The 13,508-nt window shown below is 42.4% G+C and overlaps 1 protein-coding gene across 1 annotated transcript in view; it reads right to left on the bottom strand.

Moving 5' to 3' along the window:
• Positions 1–8,064: 8,064 nt before the first annotated feature.
• Positions 8,065–13,508, bottom strand: part of CBX1 (chromobox 1) — a 30,017-nt gene continuing 24,573 nt past the window's right edge. The window contains 4 exon segments of the mRNA XM_004377987.2: positions 8,065–9,559; positions 11,821–11,915; positions 12,535–12,712; positions 13,179–13,355. Of these exon segments, the coding sequence (XP_004378044.2) occupies positions 9,415–9,559; positions 11,821–11,915; positions 12,535–12,712; positions 13,179–13,355 (595 nt within the window). The 3' untranslated portion in view covers positions 8,065–9,414.

The following is a 13,508-nucleotide window of genomic DNA, read 5'->3' as shown; positions in this document are numbered from 1 at the left end:
CCTCTGGGGGCTGCCTTTGAGGCAGGGGGGTGGGGGGGAGGATGAAGAGGGAGAAGCCAGCGCTACAACCTCCAGGCAGTATTCAGCACAACAGTGGGGAGTGACCCTTCCCTCATACCTCCCCCTACCAACTGGGCTTGTCACTGAAAAAAAAAAAGAAAAACCCTACACAACTCAGCAACAACAAAACTAGTCCTCTTAGAATTTCTTGCGCTTTGATTTTTTTAGGGCTTGAACCCTGTTTCATTTATAGGGTCTAGAATGCTTGTGTTGAGTAAAAAAGGAGATGCCCCAATATTCAAAGCTGCTAAATGTTCTCTTTGCCATAAAGACTCCGTGTAACTGTGTGAACACTTGGGATTTTTCTCCTCTGTCCTGAGGTCTCTGTCTGCTTTCTTTTTTGGGTTCTTTGTAGGAGAAAGAGAAGTGCGTGAGATGGGGGCTGAGAGTACCCCTCCCTCAGGCTCTCAGCCACAGGCAGTTTCTCCACAGCCCTGCCTTACTAGGGTTCCTGGAGACTGCCTGGGGGAGCACAAAATGGAGCTCTGAGTGGCCAGATGGCTCCAGGACCACAGTGTCTTTAACTGTCATTGCTGCCATCTCTGCCCGACTCGAATACTCTGCCCCAGACTAGTGGGAGCGGGTTGAGGGTGTGGGGAAGCACTGATTCACCTCCCCGTGGGGGGGTATTCTGAGCAGTGGGGATAGAAGGCGTGAGCCTGGGAAGTGCTTTTATAAATTATTTTCCTTGTAGATTTTATTTTTAATTTATCTATGTGACCTGCCAGGGAGAGGGGAGAGAGAGATGCTGTGAGCACATGACGAAATAAAATAAAGCGGATGATTCATTCTCAGGTGCAATGTTTTCCTACTTTGAGTTTAAATTGATGGTAAGGAAACAGGCCCCGTGGAGGGGGACTGGGCCATTGTGTGGCTAAGGCAGAGCTCACGTGTGAAGGTGGGTGGAGGGCAGGGGAGGTTGACAATAGGCACTCTTAAATACTGTATTGAACCTTCCAAGCAGGTGTCCCGTACCTCTTTACAGGATATGCCAGCTGGTGCTGTCTCAGAGAAGGGTTCAGAATTCTTCCAGCCTTCCCTTACAGAGCTCAGTAAGCTAGGTGGAGGCATTCCATCACCTGGCCCAGCTCCTTACCTGCCCACCTGTTTGTTGTTGTTAGGTGCCATTGAGTCAGTTCCAATTCATAGCAACCCAACGTACAACAGAACGAAACACTGCCCGGTCCTGCGCCATCCTCACAATAGTTATGCTTGAGCCCATTGTTGCAGCCACTGTGTCCGTCCATCTCGTTGAGGGTCTTCTCTTTTTCACTGACCCTTTACCAAGCATCATGTCCTTTTCCAGGGACTGATTCCTCCTGATAACATGTCCAAAGTATGTTAAGACATAGTCTTGGCATCTTTGCTTCTGAGAAGCATTCTGGTTGCACTTCTTCCACGACAGATTTGTTCTTTTGGCAGTCCATGGTATATTCAGTATTCGCCAGCACTACAATTCAAAGGCTCAGTTCTTTGGTCTTCCTTATTCATCGTCCAATTTCGCGTGCATATGAAGTAATTGAAAACACCGTGACTTGGGTTAGTGCACCTGTCTTCAAGCTGACATCTTTGCTTTTCAGCACTTTAAAGAGGTCTTTTGCAAATTTGCCCAGTGCAGTGCATCTTTTGATTTCTTGATCGCTGCTTCCATGGGTGTTGCTTGTGGATCCAAGTAAAATGAAATCCTTGACAACTTCAGTCTTTTCTGTTTATCATGATGTTGCTTATTGGTGCAGTTGTGAGGATTTTTGTTTTATGTTGAAGTGTAATCCATACTGAAGGCTGTGGTCTTTGATCTTCATCAATAAGTGCTTTAAGTCCTCTTCACTTTCAGCAAGCCAGGTTGTGTCACCTGCATAATGCAGGTTGTTAATGAATCTTTCTCCAATCCTGATGCCCTGGTCTTCTTTATATAGTCTAGCTTCTCGGATTATTTGTTCAGCATACAGACTGAATAAGTATGGTGAAAGGATACAACTCTGATGCACACCTTTCCTGACTTCAGACCAAATTATCTCTTTGTTATGTTTGAATGACTACCCCTTGATCTATGTACATGTTCCTCATGAGCACAATTAAGCCCACCTGCTACAAACTGCATTTTTTAAGCTGGACCGTGCTGTTATTTCTCTGCTGCCCCCACCAGCCAAAGGTGTGCGGAATACTGGAGTGCAGTCACAACCAATGGGGATGATGAAAACAGAAATAGAAAGCCAGGCCCCAGAGTTCAAGGCATTATTGAAAAACCTCCCCAGCTGATTGGGTATCTGTTCTTCCTCAAACTGCCTTAACAGCAAACCTATGAAGAGTTGTGATGCTTTAAAGTACCTCTGGGTGGCTGTGGAACTGCCACATGCCCACTCCAGGGCAGGTGCTTAGTAAGTGCCTGAAGAACATTCACCTGGCAGGCAGGCCTCCATGAGGAGCTATAATGCCCATAATGGAACCTGTGATCTTGAACTCCTGAGCACCACTGTGTAACCTGGCTCAGCCCAGTCCCTTAATGCTACTAGAGTTGTCCTAAGGAGTGGAATAGAATTCTAAGAATAACATTTCTAATTTATTTGTTTGAATTTACAAGCACTGGCCCCCCTCCCCAACTCTAGTTGGAAAGGATTGGTCATATCAAATAAGAGCTCTTTCCTAATTAGGAATTGACTGATGTGTATAAGCCAGATAAAACCAAATTTCTTTAAAACAACCAAAAAAACTACAAAGCAAGACAAAAACTTCATGCTGATGATTAAAAAAAATACAAATTGTATATAGAAGGGTAAACTGACAAGAGAGTTATTTAATATGTTTTTGTATCCCAGAAATGTGTATATATTGTTTTATTAGTACACAATCAGACTATACCTTTTATCTTCTTGTTTTGCAACTTTTTTTCTTTAACTTAACAGATTTAATAAGACTTCAAGAGACAAACTCTCTACCCCTTTGCTAGTGTTGCCTCTGGTCTTGGAAAGTGTATTTTTGCTGCCCGGCATGTCCCCTTACAGAGAGATGTACAGTTGTGTCTAGGATCATGCTGATTAGCTGGGGCTCTGGGCCAAGTTGGTCAGCACTGTGTGGGGCTGACCTCTTTTTGCTGCTGGCAGGTGGAGTGGGTGTTCCAACCTCAAGGCACTTTCTGGCAGGAAATGAGAACTCAAGTAAGGCTTGCTACCACTAACCTATCCACCTAAGACAAGGAAATAAAATCGAGTTCACTGGAGTAAGGGAGGAGGAGAGGTGTGTGTGAGCAGGCCTTAGGCCTAACTAAGGAGCAAACTTCAGGGTGAGCTGTGTGGGTGGGACTTTGTCTTGACTTCAGCAGTCCTAGGCTTCATTTAAAGGAGCCCTAGTGGTGCAGTAAAGTGGCTGCTAACCAAAAAGGTCGGCAGTTTGAACCCACCAGTTACTCCAGGGAGAAAGATGTGGCAGTCTGCTTCCGTAAGGATTTACAGCCTTGGAAAACTTATCGGGCAATTCTACTCTGTCACAGGGTTGCTATGAGTTGGAACTGACTCAACAGCAGTGGGTTTGGTTTCTCTTTTGGTTAGGTATCATTCAAACTAATTTCCACACATTTTATTCATGTAAGGAGATGGAGTTAGACCCATTGTTTCAGCCTCGGCCCTGCACAGTATCTCACCATGAAGATGGGGATATAGTGATTTCGACATGTGCTTCAATGTCATCAAGACCTGGCCTCCATGACTGACTTTTGCCCCCTTTACCAGGAAAAGCCAAGCAGTAACTCTTCGAACAGCTTGGTGAGTGGGGAAGTACTTTCCATATAGCCCTAACCATCCTCAGGCTGGCTTCATCTCTGCTTTCACAACCCCCAGCTAAACCAGACCTTGCGGCTCTTCAGGTCTGTTTGGCAACTAGTTGGAACAAGTGCTTTGCAGAAACATCCCCACTACCCTCAAGTATCTTACCTCAGCCAGGAGGCACTGAACAAGAGCAGTAACTTTACAGCCTCAGAGTAAATATGTACTTTTAGGACACTACCTGGTGAACAGGTGGGCAGCAAGAAATCTGCTTCCCTGTTGATGCAGACATGCAGACACAGGTACTACATTGGTATCTGGCTCTCTGGAAGTCATTTTCTCAATCAAGTTAGGCACTCTCTAGCAAAACCCATGCGTTTATCACAAGCGGTTACAAAACCCATGTGTTTGATTATCACGAGCGGTTTTTCCTATCACAAACCTTCGACTTGTCATTTTATCACCGTACCAAGGACAATAATGCTTCTTCCACCTTTACTTTCTTCTCACAGAGGCCAGTCATGCTCCTTGCCTCTGGTTTTGAACTTGATAGTGAAGAATGGACATACAGGACCGCTGCGATACACGTGAAACTTAACACCTGATTTGAGTTTGTCCTTGTTCTGTCCAGGACTTCTTTGAAAGTTCATGTCTGCCTGAATTAGATGAGAAACAGAATCTAGTGCACATGTTGTCCCTGGAGGGGTGACAGCATGGGACCTTGCTAAAGACATGTTTTCAAAATCAACTAGATAGAAGCCCTTGTCGTCATTTTTGAGTATACAAAGATACCAACGAAGGTCTTAAAGCTGGTTCTTTCCAGCCTAACTTAAACTTCAGAACGAAGTTAGGCTGCACGGTATTTTTTCCTTGAATCCAGATGCAGTATCAACCAAGGAAACAAAATCTAGTTCACTTGGGGAGAGGTACAGAAAAGACCAAGGAGTTGGAGCTCTGCCTTTTGTTTTAAACCCAAGTTTCATTAGGCTAATTCAGTTGACTTAAACCTTCCAGTCTTCAGCTAAAGGCTGAAGCAGCAACTGAAACAATGGCCTAGTGTCCCAGAGCCAGGCCCCAAACTTGCCCAGGCTGAGCCGGGCTATGCAAACAACAAACAGGCCAGGCTCAGTCAAAGTCAACTAGGATTTAAAAATCCATTTTGGGTAAACAGTGCCTTGGTACTATCACAAACCATCACATAAACCAAGGTCACAATGCAGACCCAGTCCTGCTGTTGAATATTTTAACACAAGCTACATAATCTAAACAAAAACAATAGAAGCTGAATTGTCAGCACATATTCTAAACTCAGTGTTTCTTTCTGCCACCTCGCTGGCCTAACTAAGCAAAAAAAAAAAAAAAAAACCTTAGAAACGGACCACTCTCCTTGCCCTCCACCCCATCCTGAGCAAAGCCAACTATGCTTTTCAGCCCAGCAGGGTAGTTTTATTTCAGATTTCATTTGCTTTCAGCATCCACAATCTATACAGGGGGAAGCTCACAAGGTCAAGGTTGATTAAAAGTCATCCATATAAGAGAGTTGAGCAACACTACATTTGGCACATTGCTAGGAAAGCAGTGACCTTTGAAGAAAACCTCAATAGTAGACACAGTCAAACCCAAGTGATGTGCAGATCCAGAGAGATTATGATAAAGTTATCTCGGGGTCTTAAGCTCCTATCAAACTCCATTAATCACATACCAAAACACGAGGATGCCGCTACCTGCTAATTGCCTTCTACTGTTAAAAGGCAAGGTAAAGCAAAGACTTTTACTGAACTGAATTCTGGCCTGGTTGTCATGCTTTTATTTCCATCAGATTCTGGTGGGGGGAGACTAACACCGAGCCTGGACTTGGTTCAGTCCTATCAGCTCTAAGTTTTAAATGAGAACATCCTCATGAGAAGGCCAACTCACACATCAGATAACCTAATCAGATTAACTTGATTTCCAGCAGAACTGAGCTCCACAGTTCAGGAAGGATCTGGAGCTACTGCAGAAAGAGCCAGTTTTGGATTTTAGAGTTCTGGTTCCACCAAATTACTTTGGAGTAGCAATTTCCTTGATCATTTTCCCTTTATTATGAAGTAAATAACTGCTTTATAATGCAGATTCCCACTGCTACAGACCACAGACTGCAAAGATGTACTGAACACACATGGCCAAATACCAAATGGCCAAGGTTTAAAATCAAATTGAGCTGAGCCTGAATTTATGACCATCACAGAATGAGTTCTGGAATATAAGATGATACCTGATGGTTTAAGTGTTATACTGTACATTTCTGATGATAAACAGCTTACTTAACTGAAGATGGTGGAGGAGCAAGGTATTTGACAGGCTCTGCCAGCATAGGGGAGCCATAGGGGAGCCCTAGTGGTGCTGTGGTTAAGAGCTACAACTGCTAACCAAAAGGTTGGCAGTTCAAATCCACCAGCCACTCCTTGGAAACCCTAGTGGGCAGCTCTACTCTGTCCTACAGGGTCACTATGAGTCGGAATCGACTGGACAGCAACAGGTTTGGTTTTTGGTTTGGCCAGCATAAAAATAAAAAAACCAGCCTGTTGCCATTGAGTCGATTCCAACTCATAGTTGACTCTTTAACATAGAACATGGCAAATAATGATGCTGTCATCTTGTTAGTAAGCTTTCCTTCTTTTTAAATAGTAACTAAAGTAAAAACTATCTCCTCTTCAACACCTGGGCTAGAGTCTATAGTGATGATGCAATTTCATCAAAGCCATCCAACCAAGTTTTTGCACTGCCTGAAGAAATGTTCTCTGAATACTTTCTGAAGCAGACTTACAAAGACTGGTGTGCCTATTTATATTTTTTATTTCTGGTGTTTTATGCGTGCATTTGTGGCTTCAACAATCACTTGAGAAAAATTTTTATCTTTAAACCTTGGATCTAGAACTATGATAACTGGCTTTTAAAGGTAACAGAATTGTCTCTGAATGTCTGTCTTCCCCTCAACTTTCATTACGTGCATAATCAATTTCAGTATCTTCCCTGGGGGAGATTTATATGGTTTTTATAACAGTGCAGGAATGCCAGAAATGACGAAGAAGTAGGTTCCAAAGGTTAAGGCTAAAACTGAATAGCAGCCCATTTTGGACAAATGCTAAGGCTGAAGTCTCATTTCAGTTAGACTCATCTAAGCCAACCCGTTTAGCTTAGGTAGCTACCGACTGCTGTTCTACTGTACCTCTGCACAAAAAGACAGCTTCGTGACCCAGACCTTCAGTAACCTCCCCGGCTCCTCCACTTTTACTCTCACCAACACTTCCCCTTGGAGGCTTTTTGAAGAAAGTATCTGCACATCAGTTTATCTGAAATAAATGATTTGTATTTGTGAGTAAAGTTCAATTATTATATTGATTTGATCTCAGTAGAAAAACCATTTTCCCTTTTTTATGAATGACAAAAGTCTAGTCCCATTTGGCTGTAGAATAATAGGCAGACAATGACATTAAGAAAATGGAGGACATTTTAATTCAGTGCTCAAACATGAGGCCAATTCCTGAAATTTCTGGAAGGGCCAATTACTATATTCCCTGAATCCCTCCCAAAGATAGGTCATCTCATTAAAGATTCCCACAGACTATTCTTAATAATAGCCTACTCTATGCTGGGCTTATGCTAGGCACTCACACACTTGCCTCACGTAATTCTCAACTCTGTATTTTTAGACATGGAACGCATAGGTCAGAAGCTGATTTTAGCCAAGGTCAAATCTATGAAATACCAGAGCTAGGATCTAAAGCCTACTCCAAAACCCATGTTCCCAAGCATAACATAATCTGCAGTGCTATTAGGTCACAGAGTACTCAATAAATAAATAAAATTTGAACAATACAAAGACAGAATGATGTGATGATCTTTATAATCTCTGGAGCAATTATAAATGCTTGATAAACATTTACTAAATTAATATGGCAAGATCACTAAAGATTTAAACCAACAACCACATTTTCAAGCCTATAAACCTGTTGTCATTGAGTTGATTCTGACTCCCCATAGTGACACAATAGGACAGGGTAGAACTGCCCCATAGGATTTCCAAGGAGCAGCTGGTGGATTCAAACTGTGGATCTTTTGGTTAGCAGCCGAGCTCTTAACCACTGTGCCACCTATAATGTCCAAGAAATAAAACCATCCAAGTGTGGGAGCCATTTCCAATAGAGGCTGAACCTATAAGGCAATAGCAAGCAAGAAGGAGTTCTCGCAAGACATAAAACAGAAATCAGGGATTATAAATCTATAGTTTTATTAAGACAAAAACTGACAGGGTAGTATGAAGTTTACATTTAAACAAAGTTTTCACAGAAACCTAATACATGCCTAAAAAGATTTTACAATGCAGCTCTAGTTGCGGGTTTAGATGTCAAGAATGGATGGATCTCATGATTCAAGACAAAGCATTTTGGGTATCAGGTAATTCTTAGGATTAAAAAAAAATTTTTTTTTTTTTTTTTTAAGTGAACCACTGCCCCAGTGTGAAAGTTTAATCTTCTCCTGAGACTCGCTTGGGCTTTTGAAATCTTTCAACTCTTGAACCGATTCAATGAAACTTGTGCTGTTAGTGATTGAACCCTGCCACCAAGGGTTTCAAAGTTCAAACAACAGAGTGGCTCCACCCTAAAAGCACGTGCCTTTGTCTTTCCTACTCTCTCATCTCCTATACCACCCTCTTCACCTCCCCCAAATAGTTTAGCCTGGCTTGGATGGACAAGCTGGTATTTATGACTTATTGGAAAAGAAAGGGTCTTCTTGTCAATTTCAAGAATTAGCACCTCTAAAACAGAATAATCTCCCTGTGTATACTTCCCAATAAAAATCACTTCCTCCTCAGTCAGTTTCCAACTCCAAAATGGCAGCTTTGGTAAAACTTACTGGCTTAGTCCTTTGTAGGGGACAGCATTAAGCTCAGGCAGGGAATACCTTGGCTTATAGGTTCCAGGCATTCAGAGCTTTTAAACAGTCTCTTACAGTCCTTATTTATGTTGCCAATTACTTTTTTTTTTAAAAAAGGTAAAACATTCTGGACATAGAACAAAATCAATAGTTGTTCCTTCTACTGTTTCACTATTTCCCCAATCAGGCCCCAAATTTTAACAAAAATGAGCCTACTCATCTCCCTTCTTCCCCACCCTTCCCTCCCACCCCCAAATAGTACACCAGTAATAGCCAAAAACTACACACATGCTACGCTGTAAAAATGCAGAGTTAACACTATTGGGAAGAAGGCTGTGGGTTGTGGAGATGCTCTTTGAAGATCTACAGTATCTCTTTGCTCTCCCACACACCCACTCTGCAAGTTTTGTCCTTCATAGAAGGCCCTTTGCTTTTCCCAGCAAAGTGCAGAATGGGTTGCCTTGAAACACTTATCCCCTCCCCTCCACTGGGATGGGTGTGCAATCTATACAGCACGGTACAGCTTTAAAGCACTTGGGCTGCTGCAGGGCACAGAAACTATACCGGCTCTTCAAAGGACATCTTCTCAAGCCACTTCTATGGTGTCAAGACAAGTAGTACTCCTTCCCTCCCCACTTTAAACCCACAGTCATGTGACAGGGGCTCGTACTCAGTAGAGTTAATTCTTGTCATCTTTTTTGTCATCATCCTCCGAGGGGTAGGAATGCCACGTCAGCCTTTCCTCATAGAAGGATATGACAACCTGTGGGCACTTGACATTGGCTTCCTTGGCAGGGACCAGGTCAGCCTCATCAGAGTTTTTCCTGCAGAACAAAGCACAGAGAGCCTTCTGAGACCAGGTGCTGGTAGCCTAACTTGGATCACCCAGGGGATAGGGCTTTAAAAATATCATTTCCAGAAGAGATAGGCTACAGAAGGGTGCTAACATGGCTCAAGTAGTATTTACTGGCAGCTTTTAGTCAAATGACATTTCAGGGATCCTCTCCTGTTCAAAATTCCCTTTGGGTACCTTTGTCAAAAGTTGGGTCACCTGGCTCAACCTATCACATCTGAACCTCTGGGAAAGTCCCCACCCCCCGCCCCCTGCCACCCCACCGCCTTCCCAAAATCATGATTCTCTAGATTCTTTGACGGAAGAGGAGAGGCTGCCATCACCATTCCAAACACCATATCCCAGTGATAAAAGCCCATAGAGAGATCTTGGCTTTGTAATAGGATTTAATTCCATACTGTATATACCAAGAGCCAATGCAGGTGGACATTTTCTTGCTTACTCACATTATGCTATGGAACACTACAAATGCCATGCTCACACAAATGTGGCACAACCCCAGGTGCTCTGACATGGTACTTCAACACTGGGAGATGGGAAATGAGTCTGTTGCTACTAATTCTCTATATTTTTTCTGAATTTCAAAATGTCCTCAAAATTTGAAAATCACACAACATAAGGGGATTAGGAGAGTAAGCTATATCTTCAGGTCACGGGAGTATCCTAGACGGAAGCAGTAGCACAGGGCAGACAGGAGGTATACAATGGGATCTCTGACTAGGAACTACCCAAAACCTCCAGCAACAGGTAAACTAAAGCCACACAGCTCCAGTGGACCAGAAAAGAGTAAGCCTATAGGTATGTTTTTGAGCACTAGACCCAACAGAATGGTAAGGAAAAAGATGTAACAGTATGGGGAACCTGAAGCAGGCCTTCCTTTGTTGACAATTCAACAGCACCCTCTGAAGTAGGTCTAGTCATTTCACTGAACAGAAACATTGCCGGATTTGGGAATGGGCAAGTATCTCCACTCTCCAGGAAAATTACTTTTTTTAATAACAAGCCTGGTTTTGTAATCAATGTCCAATCTTAAATTCTAGAGTTACATTCAGCTGTCATCTTTGCACATAGTAGTGAATCACCAGAAGAGTAAAATCTTAAGCAATGTGAAGATATTATTGGAACTCAGACTGGTCACATGCAGACAAAGTACATTTCAGCTAGACTGAATAATTCCTGGTATCAATTCTTTTCCCCTATATGCAGCACCTTAAAAATGAACTTTTCTCCTATAGGCTAGCAGTAAATCAGTTAAAAGAGGGTTATATTCAGTAAACACCTAGGGAATTCACACAAAGACCACAGAGGGCTAGCTAGTTGTGATACAGGCTAAAGTTAGGCCTCTCAGGTCATTTACTAAAGGAGAGGAATTAATATAGATACAAGTTTAACAGACGGTTCTAGATTCACAAAAGACAACCAGAGCTCCTGGAATGCTGTCTTCATTGGCAAAAGCTTAGAATTATTCACTCCTAACTTTATATTGTAAGGATTGAGATCTACTTTGGAAAAAAAAAAGGGGGGGGGGCACAAACATCTTTTAACGAGCAAGATAAAGGGAAGGACAGCTTCTTTTTGAACAGAAAGTAAGGAAACGATAGAGAATTTTGGGTTAATTACAGTTCTCAAGATTCTCAAGATAACTGTCTTCATTAAGCTGTTTCATGGGGTATTACTATCTCTGGTATTTATACTTATAATGGAAAAAAGTAGGCTAGCTCTGTATTCCTTAACAGTAAAGGGGCCCTGCTGACCCCTGCTGGCTGACTCTGAAATAGAATCTGCAGCACAAACCAGAAGGGATATAATAAAGTCAAAGAAAAAGCTACTGAATGAAATTTGTTCCTAACCCTGAGAAGTTAACAGAATCTCCTGGGGCCAGCCCGATCTTTATTAAGGAGGTGGTAGAAGGGGAGGGTGGTCCAATCACATTTCACATTTTCTCCTTCATTTACAGAAATGAAATGTGACTCCTCCCCACACCCTCTCCATTCTAGATTTTCTCCCACCTCCTAAAAAAACGGGCAAAGATCTGAAAGTCCTAAGGGCCCCTACCTGTAACTCATGAGTCCAAGTTGGCAGTCAGGCCGAGGGTCACTATCGAAGGACTATGTCATCTTAAAGATTTCACACCTGGGCGACTGGAATTTCCAAGGTCCAGCTCTTTTCCTCTGGCATGGAACAGATGGGGAGAAGAAAAAAACAACTACACAGAGCCACTGGCAGACTCACCATTTCATCAGGAACATGAGCTCTCCACTGGAGTCTGTAGCTCCAATAATCCGCTCTGGCTCCAAACCCCGAGCAAATCCTCGTGGCTTTTCTGACTGTAAAAACCAGATGGGCAGAACAATTTTATCTAGACACTTGACAAGATTGTGGTTATTCCTGTTTCTCTGGTTAATATAATCACAAACTCTTGCCAATATTTCATCAATACCTTGGCTCCAAGTAATAGGCTTTTTAGGCTCCTTCTGAGTGATTATTCCATCAAGGTCTGAAGTGCTTTAGGTTTTCCCATATGTAAAAAGGGACATACATCTCAAGCAAAATAAAATGTTCACAACTGTTTCTTCATCCTCAGAAGACAACTTACTTTAATGTGTTGAACAAGTCAAAATATGCACTTCAAACCTTTAACAACTAAAACACTGAAAGTTATTTACAGGAATAAATTCATTTGAGCTTGTCTGTCCCCAATAACTGTTGCATTCATTGCTTCTGTGCCACGGATAAAGTGTAAAAGTAGATTATGTGGCTTCTCTAGACTAAGCCACCAAACACTTTGTAAGCATTAGCCTATCTAAGATTCCAGAAGGACTGGGAGGACATGGCTGCTGAGATCCAAGAATCAGCACAACATAATGACTGAAATTATCTCGCCTTCAAGGTCTTCGACAGCAGTGTTAATTCTGGGCTAGTAAAAATTCCTACTTCTAGTCTTACCTCTTCTTTCTTCTTCTTTGGTTTACTTTCCTCTCCCTTATCTTCAGAATCAGAGTCAGCTTTGCGCTTGCCTCCTTCTGATTTATCTGTCTCGTGAGCTGTTTTCTGTGACTGCAGAAACTCAGCAATGAGGTCGGGGCAATCCAAGTTCTCTTCTGGTTCCCATGTGTTGTCCTCACTGAAACCAGAAGGCACAGAGAGTCACACTTTCTACTCAAAGTTAGCATACTAATACTAGGAATAAACAGAACAAGAGCTGGTCTTCTTGGAAAAGAAGAATTAATGATAATGAGTAGCTAGATTTCATCTAAGACTAAGAATTTGGGAAAGCTGAAACTTCTTGGGAGCTTTTTAGTACAAACTGAAAGCTCAGAAAAAACTTTCTTCCCTCAAAGGAAAATTACTCACTCTTTGCAAACTTGGATGTGTCTGAAGCCACACACAAAAATGCTCTTCAGAAGTCCTATTATGTCTTGCATTATAGTCTGTGCATGTAGGTCACTTTCCTAAAAAGACTATAAACCATGAAGGCCAGAACAGTCACACTATATCCACTGAAGCATCCTAGGCTTTGCACATTACTAGACTGCTGATAAATATTTGGTGACTAAATGAACGGATCTACCTGCGTCAACGACACTTACTCTGAGAAACCCTTCCACTTTAGGAGGTACTCCACTTTGCCCTTTACCACTCGACGGTCGAGAACTTTTTCCACCACATACTCTTCTTCCTCCTCTTCTAGCACCTCCTCCACTTTCTTCTTGTTTTGTTTCTTCCCCATAGTGCCCGCCAGCTTTCTGGTGTAAAGGGTGACGCTGCTAAAATGATAAAGGAAATGAAAAGGGCATTAGGGCATGCTCCTCTTGGCTAGGTAAATATTTGGATGGTGAGAAAACCAGGGACATAATAGATGTCACTGCTTGCATTAAATGTATGCTCATTAACCTTCCTATACAACCAATAAAGTTTTC

The sequence above is a fragment of the Trichechus manatus genome, unplaced genomic scaffold (genome assembly GCF_000243295.1).
Source record: "Trichechus manatus latirostris isolate Lorelei unplaced genomic scaffold, TriManLat1.0 scaffold00054, whole genome shotgun sequence".
Classification (NCBI taxonomy): Eukaryota; Metazoa; Chordata; class Mammalia; order Sirenia; family Trichechidae; genus Trichechus; species Trichechus manatus.
Note: the sequence above shows the minus strand (reverse complement) of the source record. Positions and strands in the feature narration are given on the sequence as shown.